The following is a 19,227-nucleotide window of genomic DNA, read 5'->3' on the forward strand; positions in this document are numbered from 1 at the left end:
GTGATGTGGTGTTTTACTGTCTATCTCATCATCTCTCAGAGACCCAGACAGGACAGCAGGTCACTGAGCCAGCCGTCCAGCTACAGGCCTTCCCTTACCCCTGCTTCCTCAAGGACGAGTGAGTAGGCCCAACATGCACACGTGAATGCAGGCGCACACACACACACTCACAGACACACACACACACACACACACACACACACACACACACACACACACACACACACACACACACACACACACACACACACACACACACAAATACACAAGCATGCACATGCACACACACGCATTATCTCCCCTCCTGTTGATGAGCAGACCCACAATAAAAAACGACCTCATCTCTCATCCAGCCTCCGATCAGTTACACATAAACTACTAGCTATGTCCCCTGCATCAATACAGTACACGCTTCGCCATAAATCATGGCTGAGCATAATGTCTATGTTTACATCTTACTGAGAGTGCTTCTGAAGCCAACATGGATATCTCATCTCGCAAACGCAGCGTAGCTGCTCTCCCTGCCTGGCTGCCTCCCATTCATGTGTGAGATATAAGCTGTGCCCCAAATGGCACCCTATTCCCTATATAGTGCACTATTTTTGACTGAATGGGCCTATGGGCCCTGGTTAAAAATAGTGTACTATAAAGGAAATAGGGTGCCATTTGGGACGTAGACATGGTGATCCCTGCAGCTCTGGTGCATTGATTTATTAGGGAACAACACATTATTCCCGATACGATCACTTTGAAATATTACTTGTATTATTATAAACATTGACAAGGTCCATGTATCAGGGTATACCCTCTCTGATTATGGAAAAAAGCTTTGAGTGAATTACATGAGGTTAGGACATTGTCGTTGTTATTGTTTTTTCTAGGGAACTGTTTTTGTTTGTGTGTGTGTTATATACATGCTCATCATGATGTGTTCATCTGAGAGTGATTGTGTGTATGTATGACTGCAATCCATATTTTTAGCAAGTGAGTGAAAATGTTGTTTTTCTTTCTCAGTCCCAGTGCTGGTAGCTAGGCTGTGACATTGATTGATTGATTGATTGACAGCTGTAATGTCTCTTCCTAAGGTACCTGAACAGCATTGCATTTGCATTCCCTCTGGTCTTGATGATTGCCTGGGTTCTGTTCATCGCCAACTTTGTGAAGAAGCTGGTTCACGAGAGAGAGCTCAGACTTCATGAGGTATAGTAGCCGCCAACCATCTCCCCTGGCAATTATGTCATTTCCTGTAGATGTCTCTTTCAAACAAACACATATTTTGCAAATCACAAGGGTGGTAAGACATTAAAATGTATTAATAAATTATTCTATTCATTCATTAAATTCTAAATACTGTATTTGAGTCATGCGTTCTGATTGTTTGATTTCATAACCCCTCCCTTTTGACCTCCACAGTACATGAAGATGATGGGGGTCAATCCCATCAGTCACTTCTTCGCCTGGTTCATAGAGAGTGCATGCTTCCTTATCATCACCATAATCACCCTCACCATCATCCTGAAGGCTGGGCGCGTCCTGCCCCACAGTGACGGCTTCCTGCTCTTCCTCTACCTCAGTGACTACGGACTCAGGTAGGCTACCTCAGGGTGGCAGGGTAACCTGGGTGTGTGTGTATGTCCGTATGTGAATGGGCATTTTTCAATTTCTATTGAAAAATGTGACATAATATTCTCCTCTCCTCTCTTATATTCTACAGCATCCTGGCCATCAGTTTCCTGGTGAGCTCATTCTTTGACAAGACAAACATCGCTGGGTTGAGCGGCGCCCTCATCTACGTCATCAGCTTCTTCCCATTCATCATAGTGATGTCACTGGAGAGTTCGCTATCGTTCTCCACCAAGAGTGCCCTGGTGAGGGGGATGGAGGAAGAGAGGGAAGGGGCTGAGGGAGAGGGAGAAAAGAGAGATAGAGAGACAGATCACGATCTAGAAACAGAGAAGAGAAGGAAGAGTAACAGAGAGAGATAGAGGGGTTGATACAGACATTTTTTTTATTGATGTCCCTGTGTTATGCCTTATCCGTGCCTCTTGTTTCCCTCAGAGTTTGTTTGCCCCCACCTGTTTCAGCTATGCCAGTCAATACATCACTCGCTATGAGAGCCAGGGAGAAGGTACGACATGCTGGGAAGATGGCTGTCTGTGTGTGTGTGTGTGCGTGCTAGGCATGTGTCTGCGTGTGTGTGTGTCTGTGTGTGTACGTGTGTGCATGCGTACGCTCGTAAATGTGTGGTGTGTGTGTGTGTGTGTCACAAAGCCATCAAAGGTGCTTAAAAAAACAAACTCATGAGGAGAAAGCAGCCTCTATACTAGCAACGAGGAGAGAGTGCGATTTAACAAATTAACTGAAACATTTTTATGTTCCTACTTTCTACTTCCTCTAGGGATCCAGTGGAGCAACCAATATATCTCACCCATGGCCGGTGACACGTCATCCTTCGGCTGGCTATGTTGGCTTCTCCTCATTGACTCAGTTTGCTACTTCATCATTGGAGCCTACATTCGCATAGTCTTCCCAGGTAATCACACAACACAGCGTCAAGTAATAAAAACACACAGCAAGCCAGACTAGACTGGAGACAGAGTCAAATACTGTTCAACAGTTGGGGTCAGCTCCATTTCCATTCAGTCAATTCAGGAAGTGAAATGAAATTCCAATTGCCAATATAACTGACTGCAATGAGGAATTGCATGGCATGTCAGTTCACTTCCTAAATTGACTGAATTGAAATGGAATTGACCCCAACCCTATGGCAAATTATGTATGGCTTTTCCTCTATTGATCATATACTTTGTGCCCATCAGGAAAGTATGGCATTGCAAAACCCTGGTACTTCCCTGTGATGCCCTCATTCTGGACTGGTCTCTTCTGCTGCTGCAGCAAGGGCCCTGAGAATGTCAACAGGGGACTGCTCTTCTCCAACATCATGAAGAATAACCTCTCTGCCTTTCCCAATGAGAAGGACAGCAAAGGTACAGTACTGCAACACAACAGCCTTCCTAAAGCAGCTTGCTGCAGCTAACAGATCAAGAGATGTGACTGTGTCATAATATGTTTTGATCTCTCTCTCTCTCTCGCTCTCTCTCTCTCGCTCCCTGCCTCCCTCCCTCCATGCCTCCTCTCTCTATCTCTCTCTCTCTCTCTCTCTCTCTCTCTCTCTCTCTCTCTCTCTCTCTCAGTTGAGGGTGGCTTCCCCTCTCATATGAAAGAGGAGATCTCAGGTCTTCCTGTGGGCGTGGCTCTCCATGGACTGACTAAGACCTATGGGGACAGAGCAGCCATAAAGAACCTCAATGTCAAATTCTACGAGGGACAAGTAACTGCACTGCTGGGACACAACGGAGCTGGCAAGACCACAACCATGTGAGTTCTGACAATGATCTATCTGTTCTCTACTTCTCTTTAATCAGATATAATCTATTAGGCACATTGTAATATGTCATTGGGGTTAGGGATTTAGGCCTGCTGAATATATTTATTCATTGCTTTTTCACAATGTCTTCTCTATTGAAAAACATGAGTTTATGTGATGTATTATTGTCTCTGTTTCCAGGTCTCTGCTCACCGGTTTGTTCGCCCCCTCCTCTGGTACCATTGAGGTGTATGGGAAGGACATGGAGACTAACATTGATGACGTTCGCCAGGAGCTGGGTGTGTGCATGCAGTATGATGTCCACTTTGACCATCTGACCACCAAGGAGCACCTGCTACTATACGGACAGATCAAGGCACCACACTGGTCACAGAATGACCTGAAGGCGCAAGTCCGCAAGTGAGTAGTCACTTACCGCACTGCTGTTGTGTCTAACAGCAAGTCAACCTAAAGTACAATCTGAACCAAGATCACATCCATATCCGCCCCAGAAATCTCTAAATTACATCATATTAACCATGTAAGATGAACTGCTTTAGCACATAGATTTGTTTTTAGATTGTAGTGACTAAATATGACTGAAACGCTCTGAGTCAAATTGACGTTTCCCACATACAGTAACACGTCTTTTCCTTCTACTGTCTTTCCTAGAATCCTGGAGGAGACTGGCATGTATGCCCACCGACACAAGAGAGTGGGGACACTGTCTGGAGGAATGAAGAGGAAACTGTCCATCTCCATCGCCTTTATCGGGGGCTCTCGTCTGGTGGTCCTGGACGAGCCCACCACCGGGGTCGACCCCTGCTCCCGACGCGCCATCTGGGACATTGTCATCAAGCACAAGAAGGGTGAGTCTCACAGCCCAAATGCCCCCCCCCTGCCTTCTCTCTCTCTCTCTACAGTTAATGAAGCAGAAATAGATTTTCTCCAAGTGCACATAGCAGTATAGTGTGTATTGTGTGTGTGTGTGTAGCTGTGGAGAAAAAGAGATCCCACAGCATCTGTAGTGGGGGAGCAGAGGGACCGGTATCCGTCATGTGGGTGTGGAATCTGCTATTTAACACACACACACAGACATGCCTGCTACTTGGTTGGGTTTGTCTCAGTCGATGTGACTGACAGTTGCTGCTCAGGGAGGGAAGGGAAAACTGAAAAGGTTCAGAAAGGGATTGCTCATACTTTTTGTCTCTGTTGTTTGTCACATGTCTCTGGGTGTGGGGTATCTTTATCTGTATGTTGGTGTTCCTTTGTCCTTTTCTTTTCCTGTTGTGTGTGTGTGCATGCATTCATCTGTATGTTCGGGTGTGTGTGTGCGTCCTTGCATCCTTTCCTGTGTGTGCCTGTGTGTGTGTGTCCTTGTGTCTCTCTCTTTACCTTCTCTCAGACCGTACCATCATCCTGTCTACCCATCACCTGGACGAGGCAGAGGTGTTGAGCGACCGTATAGCCTTCCTGGAGAGAGGAGGCCTCAAGTGCTGCGGGTCCCCCTTCTACCTCAAAGATAAGCTGGCCCAGGGATACAACCTCACACTCACCAAGAAGGTACTTAGCCTTATTATAAGACATTAAAAAAAAGACATCTACTGTACATGCTTATATCAAGTTTTAAAACTAACACAGGGACTACAGATAAAAAAATGTGTAGAAATGTTAATTGATGTGTATTGTCCCTGTCAAATAAATAACATAATAAACATAGTAAATAAAATGGCCTGATGTAGGCCATACTGTATGAGCACTCCTCTTCTTCCTCACCCTGGTCTCTTGTTAGGTCCAGACCCCAGACTCCCAGGCCAGGTTTGACGGTGTCGAGGTCAAGACATTCATCCAGTCCTACATGCCAGATGCTCGTCTGAAGGAGGCTGAGATGGGAGACCTGGTCTACTCCCTTCCCCCGTTCAGCTCCTCCAATGCTGAGGCCTACCGCTCCCTGCTCTCCAGCCTGGACTCTAACCTGGACCTTCTACAGCTGGGCTGCTACGGCATCTCGGACACTACCTTGGAGGAGGTTAGAGATACACAGATGCCTATCAATGTGGTGTGCACTCACAGAGTACACCAGCACTCATGCATATACAGTGTACTTCATATACAGAGATAGACACACTCAGATAATGTACATGCAATTACAGTTCACACCCATTGACATGTTTATGTTTTTTTGTGGTCTGTGCAGGTGTTCCTCCAGCTGACCCAAGATGATACAGAGCCTGCAGAAGATAAGCCATATTCTGTGTCTGAATCCATGCCAGACCTGTCTGCCTCCAGAGACAGCTTACCAGAGGACCTCCAGAACAACTCCATCTTCGGAGACAAAGCCAGTGAGTCACGTCCACTTCACTGCTCTTTGACGTCCTAGACTAGACTGACCAGCTAGCTGGTACCTTACCAGGAGGAAGAACTCTGGGTCCTTGATACAGGCCAGTTATTCCCATTCAGTTAATGAAAAATAAAAAGTCAGGAAAAAGTCCTGGTCCTAGGAATAAAACATATTTACTTAGACGTTATTGTGCCTAATTCTACTAATAATAACACCAACCCTTGTTGTCCTGTAGGTCTGACGGGCTCGTCTACGGTGCACGGCCTGGCCCTGACCTGGCAGCAGGTGACTGCTATGTTGATGAAGAGGGTTCATCACTCCAGACGGGACTGGAAGGGTCTCTTCTCCCAGGTGGTTCTACCTGTCGTGTTCATCATCCTGGCCATGGGTCTGGGTTCCATCAAGAGCGACCTGCAACACTTCCCAGAGATGGAGCTGTCACCTGCCCTCTACCACCTCGGACCACAGTACTCATTCTTCAGGTCAGAGACACTGATAGACACATATTGCTTACTTACACACACAAAAACACACACACTCACCCTCTACCACCTCGGGCCTCCTTCTTCAGGTCAGGTACAGGACACACTGCACTGCTGCATTATGGGAGATCAGGGGCAGTATGTATCAAGTGATGATTAAGGTTATAGTGTGATAAGGTGTGTCTCGGTGAGAGGTGTAGGAGTCAGGCGCAGGAGAGCAGGGATTTCTGAGAAGCATGTTTAATGTATATATAGTCCACCAATACAAAAATGGCACAGACGAAAATCCCAAACTACGCTCTCGAAGGATCAGAAACTCGTGCCAACACACGGAGGAACAACCACAGTTCCGACACTTACATACACGTGCCTAAATAGTGAAAACAATACAGAAACTCTTAAAAACGAACTGAGGAACAAACTCAGTTCCGAAACTTAACTACACGTGTGTAATAGTGAAAACAATAAACATCAAAGATAATCGAGCGCAAATACACACAAGCTTAATCCCGCACGAACTAAGGCAGGCAACAGGTGCCCTATATACACACAGAAATAAACGCAAATGAAACCAGGTGTGAAAAGGAACACAGACAAAACAACCAGAAAAGGAAAAAGGGATCGGTGGCGGCTAGTAAACTGGCGACGCCGAGCGCCGCCTGAACAGGGAGAGGAGTTACCTTCGGTAGAAGTCGTGACATATAGATCATAATGAACCTGGTGAACCTGATCCTAGATCAGCACTCTTTGAGACATCTGATATACAGTGCATTCGGAAAGCATTCAGACCCCTTCACTTTTCCAAATTTTATTACGTTACAGCCTTATTTGATAATTGATTACATAAATTTTTTTCTCATCAATCTACACACAATACCCCGTAATGACAAAGTGAAAACAGGTTTTTAGAATATTTTGATTTTTTTAAATTTTTAATACAGAAATCCCTTGTTTACCTGTGGTAAATTCAATTGATTGGATATGATTTGGAAAGGCACATTTCTGCAGCAGTGAAGGTCCCCAAGAATACAGGGGCCCCATCATACTTAAATGGAAGAAGTTTGGAACCACCAAGACTCTTCCTAGAGCTGGCCGCCCGGCAAAACTGAGCAATCGGGGGAGAAGGGCCTTGGTCAGGGAGGGGACCAAGAACCCGATGGTCACTCTGACAGAGTTCCAGAGTTCCTCTGTGGCAATGGGAGAACCTTCCAGAAGGACAACCATCTCTGAGGCACTCCACCAATCAGCCCTTTATGGTAGAGTGGCCAGACGAAAGCCACTCCTCAGTAAATGCCAAGCATCATGTCTGGAGGAAACCTGGCACATCCCTACGGTGAAGCATGGTGGTGGAATCATCATGCTGTGGGGATGTTTTTCAGCAGCAGGAACTGGGAGGCTAGTCAGGATCGAGGGAAAGATGAACAGAGAAAAGTACAGAACGATCCTTGATGAAAACCTGCTCCAGAGCGCTCAGGACCTCAGACTGGGGAGAAGGTTCACCCTCCAACAGGACAACGACCCTAAACACACAACCCCAGACAACGCAGGAGTGGCTTCGGGTCAAGTCTTTGTTTTTACACTGCAGCTTCTCGCTGTTTATCATCTATGCATAGTCACTTTACAAATTACCTCGACAAACCTGTACCCCCGCACATTGACTCAGCACCGGCACCCCCTGTATACAGCCTCGTTAAAATTTTATTTGATTTGATTCTTATGTACATTTCTTGTATTACCTTTTGATAGATTTTTTTTTTAAACTTGAGTTTATTTAGTAAATATTTTATTAACTCTATTTCTTGAACTGCATTGTTGGTTAAGGGCTTGTAAGTAAACATTTCACGGTAAAGTCTACACATGTTGAAATATTACAGACTACAAAGGGAAACCCAGACGCGAGCTCGTCGGATTTGTAGTAGGATTCAATCTTAATCCTGTATTGACCCTTTGCTTGTTTGATGTTTCGTCTGAGGGCATAGCGGTATTTCTTATAAGCGTCCGGAGCCTTTAGCTCAGTGAGGATGTTGCCTGTAGTTCATGGTTTCTGTACAGTCACTGTGGGGACGATGTCATCGATGCACTTATTGATGAAGCCGATGACTGATGTGGTGAACTCCTCAATGCCATTGGATGAATACCGGAACATATTCCAGTCTGTGCTAGCTAAACAATTCTGTAGCGTAGCATCCGCGTCATCTTACCACTTCCGTATTGAGCGAGTCACTGGTACTTCCAGCTTGAGTATTTGCCTGTAAGCAGGAATCAGGAGGATATAGTTATGGTCAGATTTGCCAAATGGAGGGTGAGGGAGAGCTTTGTACGTGTCTCTGTGTGTGGAGTAAAGGTGGTCTAGGATTTCCCCCCCCCCCTGGTTGCACATGTGACATGCTGGTAAAAACTTGGTAAAACGGATTTAAGTTTGACTGCATTAAAAGTCCCTGGCCACTAGGAGCGCCGCTTCTGGATGACCATTTTCTTGTTTGTTTATGGCCTTATAGAGTTGGTTGAGTGCAGCTCTTATTGCCAGCATCGGTCTTTGGTGGTAAATAGACGGCTACGAATAATGTAGATGAGAACTCTCTTGGTATATAGTGTGGTCTCCAGCTGATCATAAGGTACTCTACCTCAGGCGAGCAATACATCGAGACTTCTTTAATATTAGACATCGTGCACCAGCTGTTATAGACAAAAAGACACACACCCCCACCCCTTGTCTTACCAGACTTAGCATCTCTGTTCTGCCAGTGCATGGAAAATCCCGCCAGCTAAATATGATCCATGTCGTCATTCAGCCACGACTCATGAAACATAAGATATTGCAGTTCTTAATGTCCTGTTGGTAAGATAATCGTAATTGTAGGTCATCAATTTCATTTTCAAATGATTGAATGTTAGCAAGTAGAGCGGAAGGCAGTGGGAGTTTACTCGCTTGCCGGTTGATTCTCAGAAACCCAATCTGCTTCCTCTTTTCCTGTCATGCAATGGGTGTAGCTGGTGCATGGAAGTCAGGCGCAGGAGAGCAGAGATGAGTGAACAAAGAAGCACTTTACTGAGGCAATAGTAAGAACAGAATGCAACCGCGTCACAAAAACAAATGCCAAAAGAACAAGTGAGGCAGCACACAGTACAACAACCAAGTACAAAGTAACGGCTGCCACAAATCACAGGTACAAATAAAACCTGACGCAACCCAGCCGGAAGCGTGCCAACCTAGACAATAAACAATACCCCACACAGACATGGAGGGAACAGAGGGCTAAATACACATAGTAATCATGAGGAGATACTAACCAGGTGTGTGGAAAACAAGACAAAACAAATGGAAAAATGAAAGGTGGAGCGGCGATGGCTAGAAGAACGGTGACGTTGACCGCTGAACACCGCCCGAACAGGGAGAGGGACCAACATCGGCGGAAGTCGTGACATTTCCTCCATCTTTTCTTCATGCAAATGACTGGAATTTGTGCTTGTTCCCAGGAGAGCAGTATATCCTTCTCATCTGACTCTTTAAAGGAAAAAGCTTCTTCCAGTTTGTGGTGAGTAATCGTTGTTCTGATGTCCAGAAGTTATTTTCGGTCATAAGAGAGCAGCAACATTATGTACAAAATACATTTTAAAATGTAAAATGTCAGCCATCCTCTTCAAGCAGCATCTTTCACAAAATAGCTGTGCAGTGACGCTCCCCATCCAACCTGACAGTGCTTGAGAGGATCTGCCGAGAAGAATGGGACACACTCCCCAAATACAGGTGTGCTTAGCGTGGAGCGTTATGCCCAAAAAGACTCGAGGCTGTATTCACTGCATCTTCAACAAAGTACTGAGTAAAGGATCTGAATACTTCTGTAAATGTAATATTTCGGTTTTTATTTTTATTTTAAATATGCAAAAAAATTATAAAAACTTTTTTTTGCTTTGTCATTATGGGTTATTGTGTATAAATTGATGAGAGAATAAAAAATAAGTACATTTTTAGAAAAAGGCTGTAATGTAACAAAATATGGAACAAGTGAAGGGGTCTGAATACTTTCAGAATGCACTGTACAGTCCCAGATCAGTCCCGTCCGGTCACTGTTTGTCTATTGCTGTGCCATCTTTCTCATTTTCAGGTTGTAAGTTAGGTTTTTTGGGTAAGAGAGTAGAAGTTTCTTGAAGGGTGACTCAGATAAATGGTAGAGGGGGGAGGCAGTGAGAGGTAGAGAGAGCGAGTGAGATTTAGAGATAGAGGGAGTGGGATGTTGAGAGAGAGATTATTATGATGATGTGATCTGAGGTGTGAGATGAAAGTATAGAGAGAAGGAAGGAGAGAGTCGAAGTGACGAAGTCTTGATTGTGAAGAGCAGTTCTTTGATCTGAGGGAAGGTAGAGAGGAGAGGAGAGATGGAGAGAGATACAAAGGAGAGGATACGCTGAGGTAGGAACACATCAAACACTGTGTGCCCTCTCACTGTCCTTGGTTGATGGTTAAATGAGATTGAATTAGCCTTTTTTGATGTTGGGCTCATATTACCTTCCAAACCACTGTCCTAATTGGATCATTTACTAATACTGTACTGAAGGATTTGCTCAAAGTCCCTTGAAAGTATAGCCTGGTCCCAGATCTGTTTGTGCTGTATAACCAACTGTCATGGTCAGTGACATGCCAAATTTCAAAAACATGGAATGACAATGATCATAGGACTTGTCAAACTAGACAGCACAAACAGATCTGGGACCAGGCTAACTAGAAAGTATTAGACGAGACATAATGTTGCATTCTGTTATAAGTTTGTCCTGAAACTTTTTGTTTTTATGTCGTCAACAGCAACCAGAATCCAAACTCCAGCAACCTGGTCAACTCTATGATGTCATTCCCTGGGATTGATAATGGGTGTCTGAACAGCCCTGATAAACCGTATGTACCTGACCAACTTCTACATAATCACTTTCTTACTTGTCTGGCGACTTTCTCTCCACCACTCTTACTTTGTCTATATCTAGCACTTCCGAATTCTCTTCTTACCCTATTTTCCTTCATATGCCATTGTCAATCTATTCCCTTTTAGTATCTGTCTTTGTTCCACTTCTCCCGCTCCCCACTATCCTGTCGCCATACTCTGTACTCTTCAGCATTACTACATGGTGCATGTCTCTAAACGCCTGGAGCAGTTCTGCTTTGCCGTCTGTGTGTATGTATGTGTGCGTGTATTTGGACATGCTCGAGTGTGTGGGTCAGTGGGGGTCAGTGCCATTTAAGATGAGGGAGGAGGTTTTTATTTTTTCATGAGCATGGCCTTATTTCTATTACAGCATATTGGATGACTGTCATTCATATTCCATTCACCCAGCTCAATGTAACATCGATAGGTTTAGGCTGCTACGTGATACTCTAATTTTCCCTATACTCATCATGAGGTTGCTACAACCTAGCCAATGAATGAAAGTTTACAACGTAGGTGTACACAAGTCAAGATAAAAATTTGAGGTGACAGACAGTGACACATGGACAGACAGTTAGTTACACATTCAATACTGCCTTGCACACACTTGCCTGCATCTAGTTGATATAGGTTGTAATCATTAGTCCAGCTAGCTAGCTGTAGCTTAAGCTTTCAGTACGAGAGTCATTCTCTGAGTCTCTTTGATTGGGTGGACAACATGTCAGTTCATGCTGCAAGAGCTCTGATAGGTTGGAGGACCTCCACTGGAGATTGTCATAATTACTGTGTACGTCTATGGAAGGGGGTGAGAACCATGAGCCTCCAAGATTTTGTACTGAAGTCAATTAACCTAGAGGAGGATGGAAGCTAGCTGTCCTCTGGCTACACCACGGTGCTACCCTACAGAGTGCTGTGAGGCTACTGTAGACCTTCATTGCAAAACAGTGTGTTTTAATCAATTATTTGGTGACGTGATTATATTTAGTATAGTTTCATCTAAAAATGATAACTTTTTAAATGTTTTTTAAAAGATTATGAAATTCATTGAGGAGGGTGGTCGTCCCCTTCCTCCTCTGGGGAGCCTCCACTGATGTGTGGGTGCGTGCGTGTGTCTGAACGTGTGTGTGTTTGAGGAATCATTGGTATTCCATAAACACTCTGTGTTTATAGGATAGATTTCCCCTCGCAGGCACTCAAATCAATGTTGGCACTCATGAACCAGACCTCAGAGGCACTATAAAATTGTCGGCCAAAAAAAAAAGACATTTAGCTAGATGTGCAGCTAGGCAGCAGGGCGTGTGTGTGTGTGTGTGTGTGTGTGTGTGTGTGTGTGTGTGTGTGTGTGTGTGTGTGTGTGTGTGTGTGTGTGTGTGTGTGTGTGTGTGTGTGTGTGTGTGTGTGTGTGAGAGAGATAGAGATGCCCTGTGGACAATCACTGGAGAGTGCTGAGTGCCATGGCACTTCCTGACTACTGATTATATCTCTCCGCCACTCTGTGATGTCATGCCTGTTTATACCTCGAGAATAAATACTGATTTACTGTCCATATGAATTGAACACTGGTATTGGTGTGTTACTGTGGTGGTGTTTATGCATGTGTGTGAGTGTATGTACAAGTGTAAATGGAGTGGGTTAGCTAGTGTCCTTGTGAATCAGTACATGTATGCATTGTAGTTATCTTACCATTTAAAACGGGCCTGTGGTTTACCTTGTGAATGTCTTTTGTCTTTTTGAAGGGTCTGCACCAGAAGCACCAAGTCTGCCAGCTGGGAAACTAAAGGAAACAGTTCAGTGCCATTTGAGTCCTGCAAATGTAACAAATATCAACAGGTGGGTTAGAGTTCATTAAAGGACATACCAGTAAAAATCAGCAGAAGTTCTGTGTGTGTGTGTGTGTGTGTGTGTCTGCCCGCCTGCGTGTGTGTATCCTACACCCACTCTACTCTCCTTTCTGCTCCTCCAACCAGGTGTGTCAGTATAACCAATACCAGCCTCCCCATAAGATGAACCCCTCCTCCCAGATCGTCTATAACCTGACTGGCATCAAGGTTGAAAACTATCTCCTGGCTACAGCCAACAACTACATCAGGAACAGGTTAACAGTTTCAATGCAACCTGCATACACTAATGTGTCTGTTTCTAGATATGCTCTATGCTGTATATCCCTCTCTCTCTATCATAACAAATCATAGGAAAAAACTGCTTTCAATGACATGAAATGTAAAGGATCACTGGCTGGATAGTAAATGAATGGAGCTGGGGAATCTGATATCCTGAACTATGCATCTTCTTCCAGCTCAGTTCTGTTCAGTTCACTTTTATGGTCTCATTCAGGAATGAGTCTCATGCCTTGATCACGGAGTTAAAAAGACAGTAACATTGGGTAATGACTTATTTGTAATGAATAACCGATACCTATATGAACAATTCATCATAGGTACGGAGGCTATGATTTCTCTCTCTCCCCACTGTCCTCTTTCCATATTCTTTATTATCCAGCTTTACTAAGTGGTGCATGTATCTAAACGCGTGGTGTAGCTCTGCCATGTATGTGTGTGTGTGCAAACATGTACAATATGTAAATAATAATCGATTATATATATGAACAAATCGTCATAGGTATGGTGGCTTTGATTTCGGGGAGCCACTCCCAACTAGTCTCCAGATGGACCTCTTGGAGGTGCCCGCAAACCGAACCCTCTCCAAGGTAACTATATATATATATATAAACACTGAATATGTATGAATATATATGTTTATGGGTTACTATAGTGTATCTACCCTTCTGTACCTATATCAGTCTCCTGCTGTTATGTACAGAATATAAAACCCTGTCTTTACCCCACCAAGAAAACAACCCTCTTAACTGCTCTTCTGTCCTAGTTAATCTCTTGTTGGTTGCCTGTTCCCAGATCTGTTTGTGCTGTCTTGCTTGGCTTGATAATGACTGTAGCAGTTGGCTATACAGCACATACAGATCTAGGACCAGGCTATCTTGTTGTGATGTATAGTGGTTAAATTAGCTATGATTTCCTAATTGGAGCCGTTATGATACAGAAGCACTAAGCACTGTACCAAGATGGAACGGGATTATTACACCATCAATGTCGTCGTTAACATTGTTAATCGCAGCTACTCGCATCAATTATGTTTTGGCTGAATCTGAAATGGCCCCTGAGGGATAATGATGCTAGCGATTTAGACTTAGACACCTTCTCAAGATAAGTGTATTATTAGAGATAAGAGAATTAGAAGTAGAAATGTTGAGAAGCATGTGCTGCAATCCCGAGATATTCATGAATGTGTGTCTTCAAACTTTAAGTTTTACTTGAACTTTTGTGTGTGTGTGTGTGTGTGTGTGTGTGTGTGTGTGTGTGTGTGTGTGTGTGTGTGTATGCGTGTGTGCGCATGTGTGTGTGTTTTCTTGTCTTCTAGGTCTGGTACAACCCTGAGGGTCACCATACCATGCCTGCATACCTAAACAGCCTCAACAACTTCATCCTACGTACCAGCCTTCCAGCCGGCAAGGACCCTCAGAATTATGGTGAGCAGCGCAAGAAGCCTATTTTTGTCAAAGAAAACAACAGCAGCTTTATCTCTAAAGACACCAGGAGCCTGTTTCATGCGCCGCTAATTCATCAAATCAGAGCTTGGAATTGCACCTTGAATAATTGTGATGCACCAGCTCTAGGGATAGCATAACAATTGTAATTTGATAAACAGTATTAAAAACTTGGTGTGTTGAAGCTAGCTTCTCAGGGGGTTCACAATGATCAGCCACACTACCTGGAATCACGTTCACTTTCAAATCCAATTGTATGTATCAGAGCCAAGTTTTAAAACCAAGCTAATCTGCTGAAAGGGATTTACACACACACACACACACACACACACACACACACACACACACACACACACACACACACACACACACACACACACACACACACACACACACAGAGAGTCCCATAGGGTGGTCGGTGTAGGCCGTCATTGTAAATAAGAATTTGTTCTTAACTGACTTGCCTAGTTATATAAAGATTAAATAAAATAAAATAAATTATAATAATAAAACACACACACCCTCTGAAAATAGTTTTCAGAGAGAGACCCCTTTTGGATTCTATAGGCTGAAAGGCTCAATTTGGCACCCTTTTCCAGAAGTATGCATTTGCACACTTCCTGCCATAGATTTAAAAGCAGTGGATTGTGTAAACGTTGACTGAAGGGTTTCCACCATTGTTAAATCCATGCACGAAAGTGTTCACAGTTGGGTCATAGTAAGGTCAGTTCCATTGTTTAGAGCCAGGGGGCAGTAGTGTGTTCTCCTCAGTCTACAATCACTATACAGGCTGAATACCAATCAGGGAGTGTTGAGAGGTGTACTCAGGGACTGAGGCAGGCAGACTGGCGTTTCAACCTTATTTCAGCACCACCTGAAATATACTGTCTGCCCAGTCAATAAGCGAGCCGAGGGGAGGGTAGAGGAGGAGGGGAGGAAGGAGTGCAATCATTCAAATGTAATCTGTAGACTCACACAGGCCAAGGAGGAGGAAGGAGAGGGAGGAGAGGAAGGAGGAGGAGGGAGGAGAGGAAGGAGGAGGAAGGAGAGGGATGAGAGGGAGGAGAAATCTAGGGATTGTGTCTAGCGCTACTCTGGCTGACTCATTTGTTTTATCCTTGGTTCAGTATATCTGTGCAGTGTCATGGTTTTATCTTATGAATGTGGTTAAATTGATTGTCTGTTTTTGTGTCTATACAGCCATCTCTGTGTCCAGTCATCCCTATCCTGGTGAAGTACAAGAAGAAGATGCCATGTAAGGACACAGTACACACACTCCCTTGTCTTCTCTCTCTTTCTCTTTCTTTCTTGCTCTTGGTTCACTCTACAAAGTATGCCGCTTTTCGCTAAACGGAGTTACCATGCCTTTCATTGGTCCTCGTGAGATTGTTTCAATTTTGGTTGGCGAGCCAAAGCCTGATGATCCGGTGTCTGCCTGACATACCTAAAGATACTTCAATGTTTATTACTATCATTAACCTGTGTGTCACGGTCGTCGTAGTGAGAAGACCAAGGCGTGAATTGAATACATGATATATTTTAATGAAGACCGACACTAAACAAACTACAAAACGAACGTGCCGCTATACTACGACCGTGCAGACACAGGCAACTAGACATAGACAATAACCCACGAAATACCCAACGAAGATGGCTGCCTAAATATGGTTCCCAATCAGAACACCTGCCTCTAATTGAGAACCAATCTAGGCAACCATAGACATATAAAACACCTAGATGGTAAACAACCCCATAAACCTACAAAACCCCTAGACAGTACAAAAACACATACATCAACCATGTCACACCCTGACCTAACCAAAACAATAAAGAAAACAAAGAATACTCAGGTCAGGGAGTGACACTGTGTTGATATCTCCAAAAGGAAACCAGTCTAGTGCTAGACTGAGATAACAAGGATTATATGGAGACTAACCCTGACATTTAAATTAAAGTCCTAATGTAATCTGACTTGCTGTATTTACCCATATCTGATTTGATGAATGGATTTTCCTGAGCTGGCATTATTGATCAGGGACAGTCAGCAGGCCCAATATAATGTGTATGTGTGCAAAATGGCACCCTATTCCCTATATAGTACAATACTTTTGAAAAGGGTCCATAGGGCTCTGGTCAAAAATATTGCACTTTGTATGGAATAGGGTGCAATTTGGGACTCTGTTTATTTACTATTTAGGGTGGTGCAGAGTTTGATTAATTCACAGAGCTTCCCACTTCTCCGACCGTGGTTGTTTTTAACACTGACTGCAGGCTATTTTAGGGACCTGGGATTGCTCTTCTCAGTCGTTGGCTATTTATCGCGACAGTATTCCCCGACCCACAACCTGGGTTAGCTCTGTTTTTTTCAGACTAAGAGGACTTGACAGAGCAGAGGACAGAACCCTGCTTTCAGACAGATGTTCCCCAATACTTTCATCATCATTATCAAAGATCTCTTGGGTTTTTTTTACCTCTTAACGTTTGCTCTTCCATCAGATTAAAAATCACAATCAATAGCTGATATTTGTTGTCTACAGTTACTAATTGACCTAATTGACTAGGCTATACAGTGTGACAGTCCCCCCGACTAAACACACACACACACACACACACACACACACACTGGTCCAATTTTAGCCCAAAGCCTGTCATTTTGTTCTGAGGGAGAAGGTCACTGCTTTGATCAAGGGGTTCCCTTAAGACATTCATTAGTATCAAAGATCTGTTGAGTTGAGTCTCAACTGCTGTATTTCTTTTAACTTCAATCTGAAATTTTCCTTCAGATGACAAATCAAAAATCACTAGCTAAAATTTGTGGTGTCTAATATCATTTTTGGCCTAACTCGTGTTTAAGATGACCCCAAATGATGTCTCGTCCTGACTATGGTGTTCATGCATCTGCCTTAGTGGGGTTCGGGATGGCCTGTTGGTCATACTGATAATAAGACTGTCTTTGCTTCTGGTTACAGGACACACTACAGCCTGTCTCTTTGTTCCTCTGCCAGTGATTGTCTTTCATTTTCCAGCTATCCTCGTCCAACATATTCTCTTTGTCCATGGTCCTCTGTCTGTGGTCCTCCTGCCTCCTGCAGCCTAGCCAAAATGAAATGAAGAGGGAGGCAGAACACCAATCATGTAGGGTAGCTCGATCAAAAACAAAAGAAGTAAAGGGGAGGCATGAATCTAGCTGAGTGAATTTGAATGGGGAGGCATCAAAGACAACGACACAGTAGGTAATATCTTAAAGAGCTCCAGCCAGTTGCTATGAATCTGACAACCATGACGCTTCTCAACAATGCCTCTTAAAATATCTTTATCACATAGACGTCTCAATAGCAGGAAGCAGCTGGTTCGACTCATAAATTTTAGGAGAGCTCTGGCAGGTGGTGTTGGTAAAACAGTAATTTCTTCTTTGTGGCTATTATCTTGTCACTGCTGGAGTTGGAACATCTCTCTTCACGAGAGACCCATTTATTATTAATGAAATCTTGTTTGTTGTGAGTTTCTCCAATGAACCCTTCAAATGAATTACTGGCTCAGCTGGCATGGAAACCTACTAACAATGTTTTCAGGCCTGTAAAATAAGCACAGGACAGTTCATAGGAGGACTAATTAACATAGGACACTTGGCTCTGGTGATCAATCAATCAATCAATCAAATGCATTTATAAAGCCCTTTTTACATCAGCAGTTCTCCATCCTCTTCTGGCTATAAGAGGACACTTGGCTGTGTGATCCCCCAGCTTAGTGACCTCTCTCTCTCTCTTTTTTCTCTTCTCTTTCTCTCTTTCTCTCTTTCTCTCCCTCTCTCCAGAGTGCAAGGTCTGGTCCATATCCTGGTGGCTGTGTGTGCCCTGACTGGCTACTCCATTATGACTGCTAGCTTCGCGATCTACGAGGTCCAGGAGCACCACAGCGGCTCCAAGACACTGCAGCACATCTCTGGGATAGGAGAACCCTTCTACTGGGCTATCAACTTCTTCTACGACATGGTAGGACTATGTCAACACCATGCACGGCTAACTGATACAGTACATTTCCACTAGCATTGCTGCATTGTCTAAAAATGCTAGCCAGGAGATTCTTGATGTTGCTCATCCTGCACTTCCTTCATACAGTCAATGACGGCATTACGGCCCACACCTTTTCTTTATTTGTTTTGGGATTGTAGACTACAAGAATATGATGTTTAGCTGTTAAATGAATATGACTGGTATGAACTTGATTGATTTCCACTATTGAAAGAGGCAGTTGCCAGTGATTCTACAGTTTGATGTGTGTGATGTATTTAAGCGACCAGTGTACTACGGTGTGTTAAGCGTTCCTGTTTCTCCAGGCCTTATACATGGTCCCAGTCGCTCTCTCAATTGCCACGATAGCAGCCTTTCAGCTCCCAGCCTTTACTGACAGGCAGAACCTTGCTGCTGTGAGTCTGCTGCTGGTCATGTTTGGGTAAGTACACACGTACACACGTGTACACACACACACACACACACACACACACACACACACACACACACACACATAGAAGGACAAACACATGCAGACACACACACACA

The 19,227-nt window shown here is 44.0% G+C and overlaps 1 protein-coding gene across 1 annotated transcript in view; it reads left to right on the forward strand.

Moving 5' to 3' along the window:
• Positions 1-19,227, forward strand: part of LOC139401215 (ATP-binding cassette, sub-family A (ABC1), member 12) — a 60,256-nt gene that overhangs the window by 24,349 nt on the left and 16,680 nt on the right. Inside the window, exons 27-48 of the mRNA XM_071145611.1 lie at positions 40-118; positions 1,086-1,200; positions 1,414-1,589; positions 1,715-1,868; positions 2,059-2,128; positions 2,399-2,533; positions 2,820-2,987; positions 3,195-3,378; positions 3,569-3,787; positions 4,040-4,236; positions 4,773-4,930; positions 5,160-5,396; positions 5,565-5,709; positions 5,944-6,190; positions 10,992-11,081; positions 12,843-12,936; positions 13,074-13,201; positions 13,726-13,813; positions 14,542-14,650; positions 15,869-15,923; positions 18,483-18,660; positions 19,005-19,120. Of these exons, the coding sequence (XP_071001712.1) occupies positions 40-118; positions 1,086-1,200; positions 1,414-1,589; positions 1,715-1,868; positions 2,059-2,128; positions 2,399-2,533; positions 2,820-2,987; positions 3,195-3,378; positions 3,569-3,787; positions 4,040-4,236; positions 4,773-4,930; positions 5,160-5,396; positions 5,565-5,709; positions 5,944-6,190; positions 10,992-11,081; positions 12,843-12,936; positions 13,074-13,201; positions 13,726-13,813; positions 14,542-14,650; positions 15,869-15,923; positions 18,483-18,660; positions 19,005-19,120 (3,142 nt within the window). The remainder of the gene's footprint in view (positions 1-39; positions 119-1,085; positions 1,201-1,413; positions 1,590-1,714; positions 1,869-2,058; positions 2,129-2,398; positions 2,534-2,819; positions 2,988-3,194; positions 3,379-3,568; positions 3,788-4,039; positions 4,237-4,772; positions 4,931-5,159; positions 5,397-5,564; positions 5,710-5,943; positions 6,191-10,991; positions 11,082-12,842; positions 12,937-13,073; positions 13,202-13,725; positions 13,814-14,541; positions 14,651-15,868; positions 15,924-18,482; positions 18,661-19,004; positions 19,121-19,227) is intronic.

This window comes from Oncorhynchus clarkii, chromosome 3 (genome assembly GCF_045791955.1).
Source record: "Oncorhynchus clarkii lewisi isolate Uvic-CL-2024 chromosome 3, UVic_Ocla_1.0, whole genome shotgun sequence".
Lineage (NCBI taxonomy): Eukaryota > Metazoa > Chordata > Actinopteri > Salmoniformes > Salmonidae > Oncorhynchus > Oncorhynchus clarkii.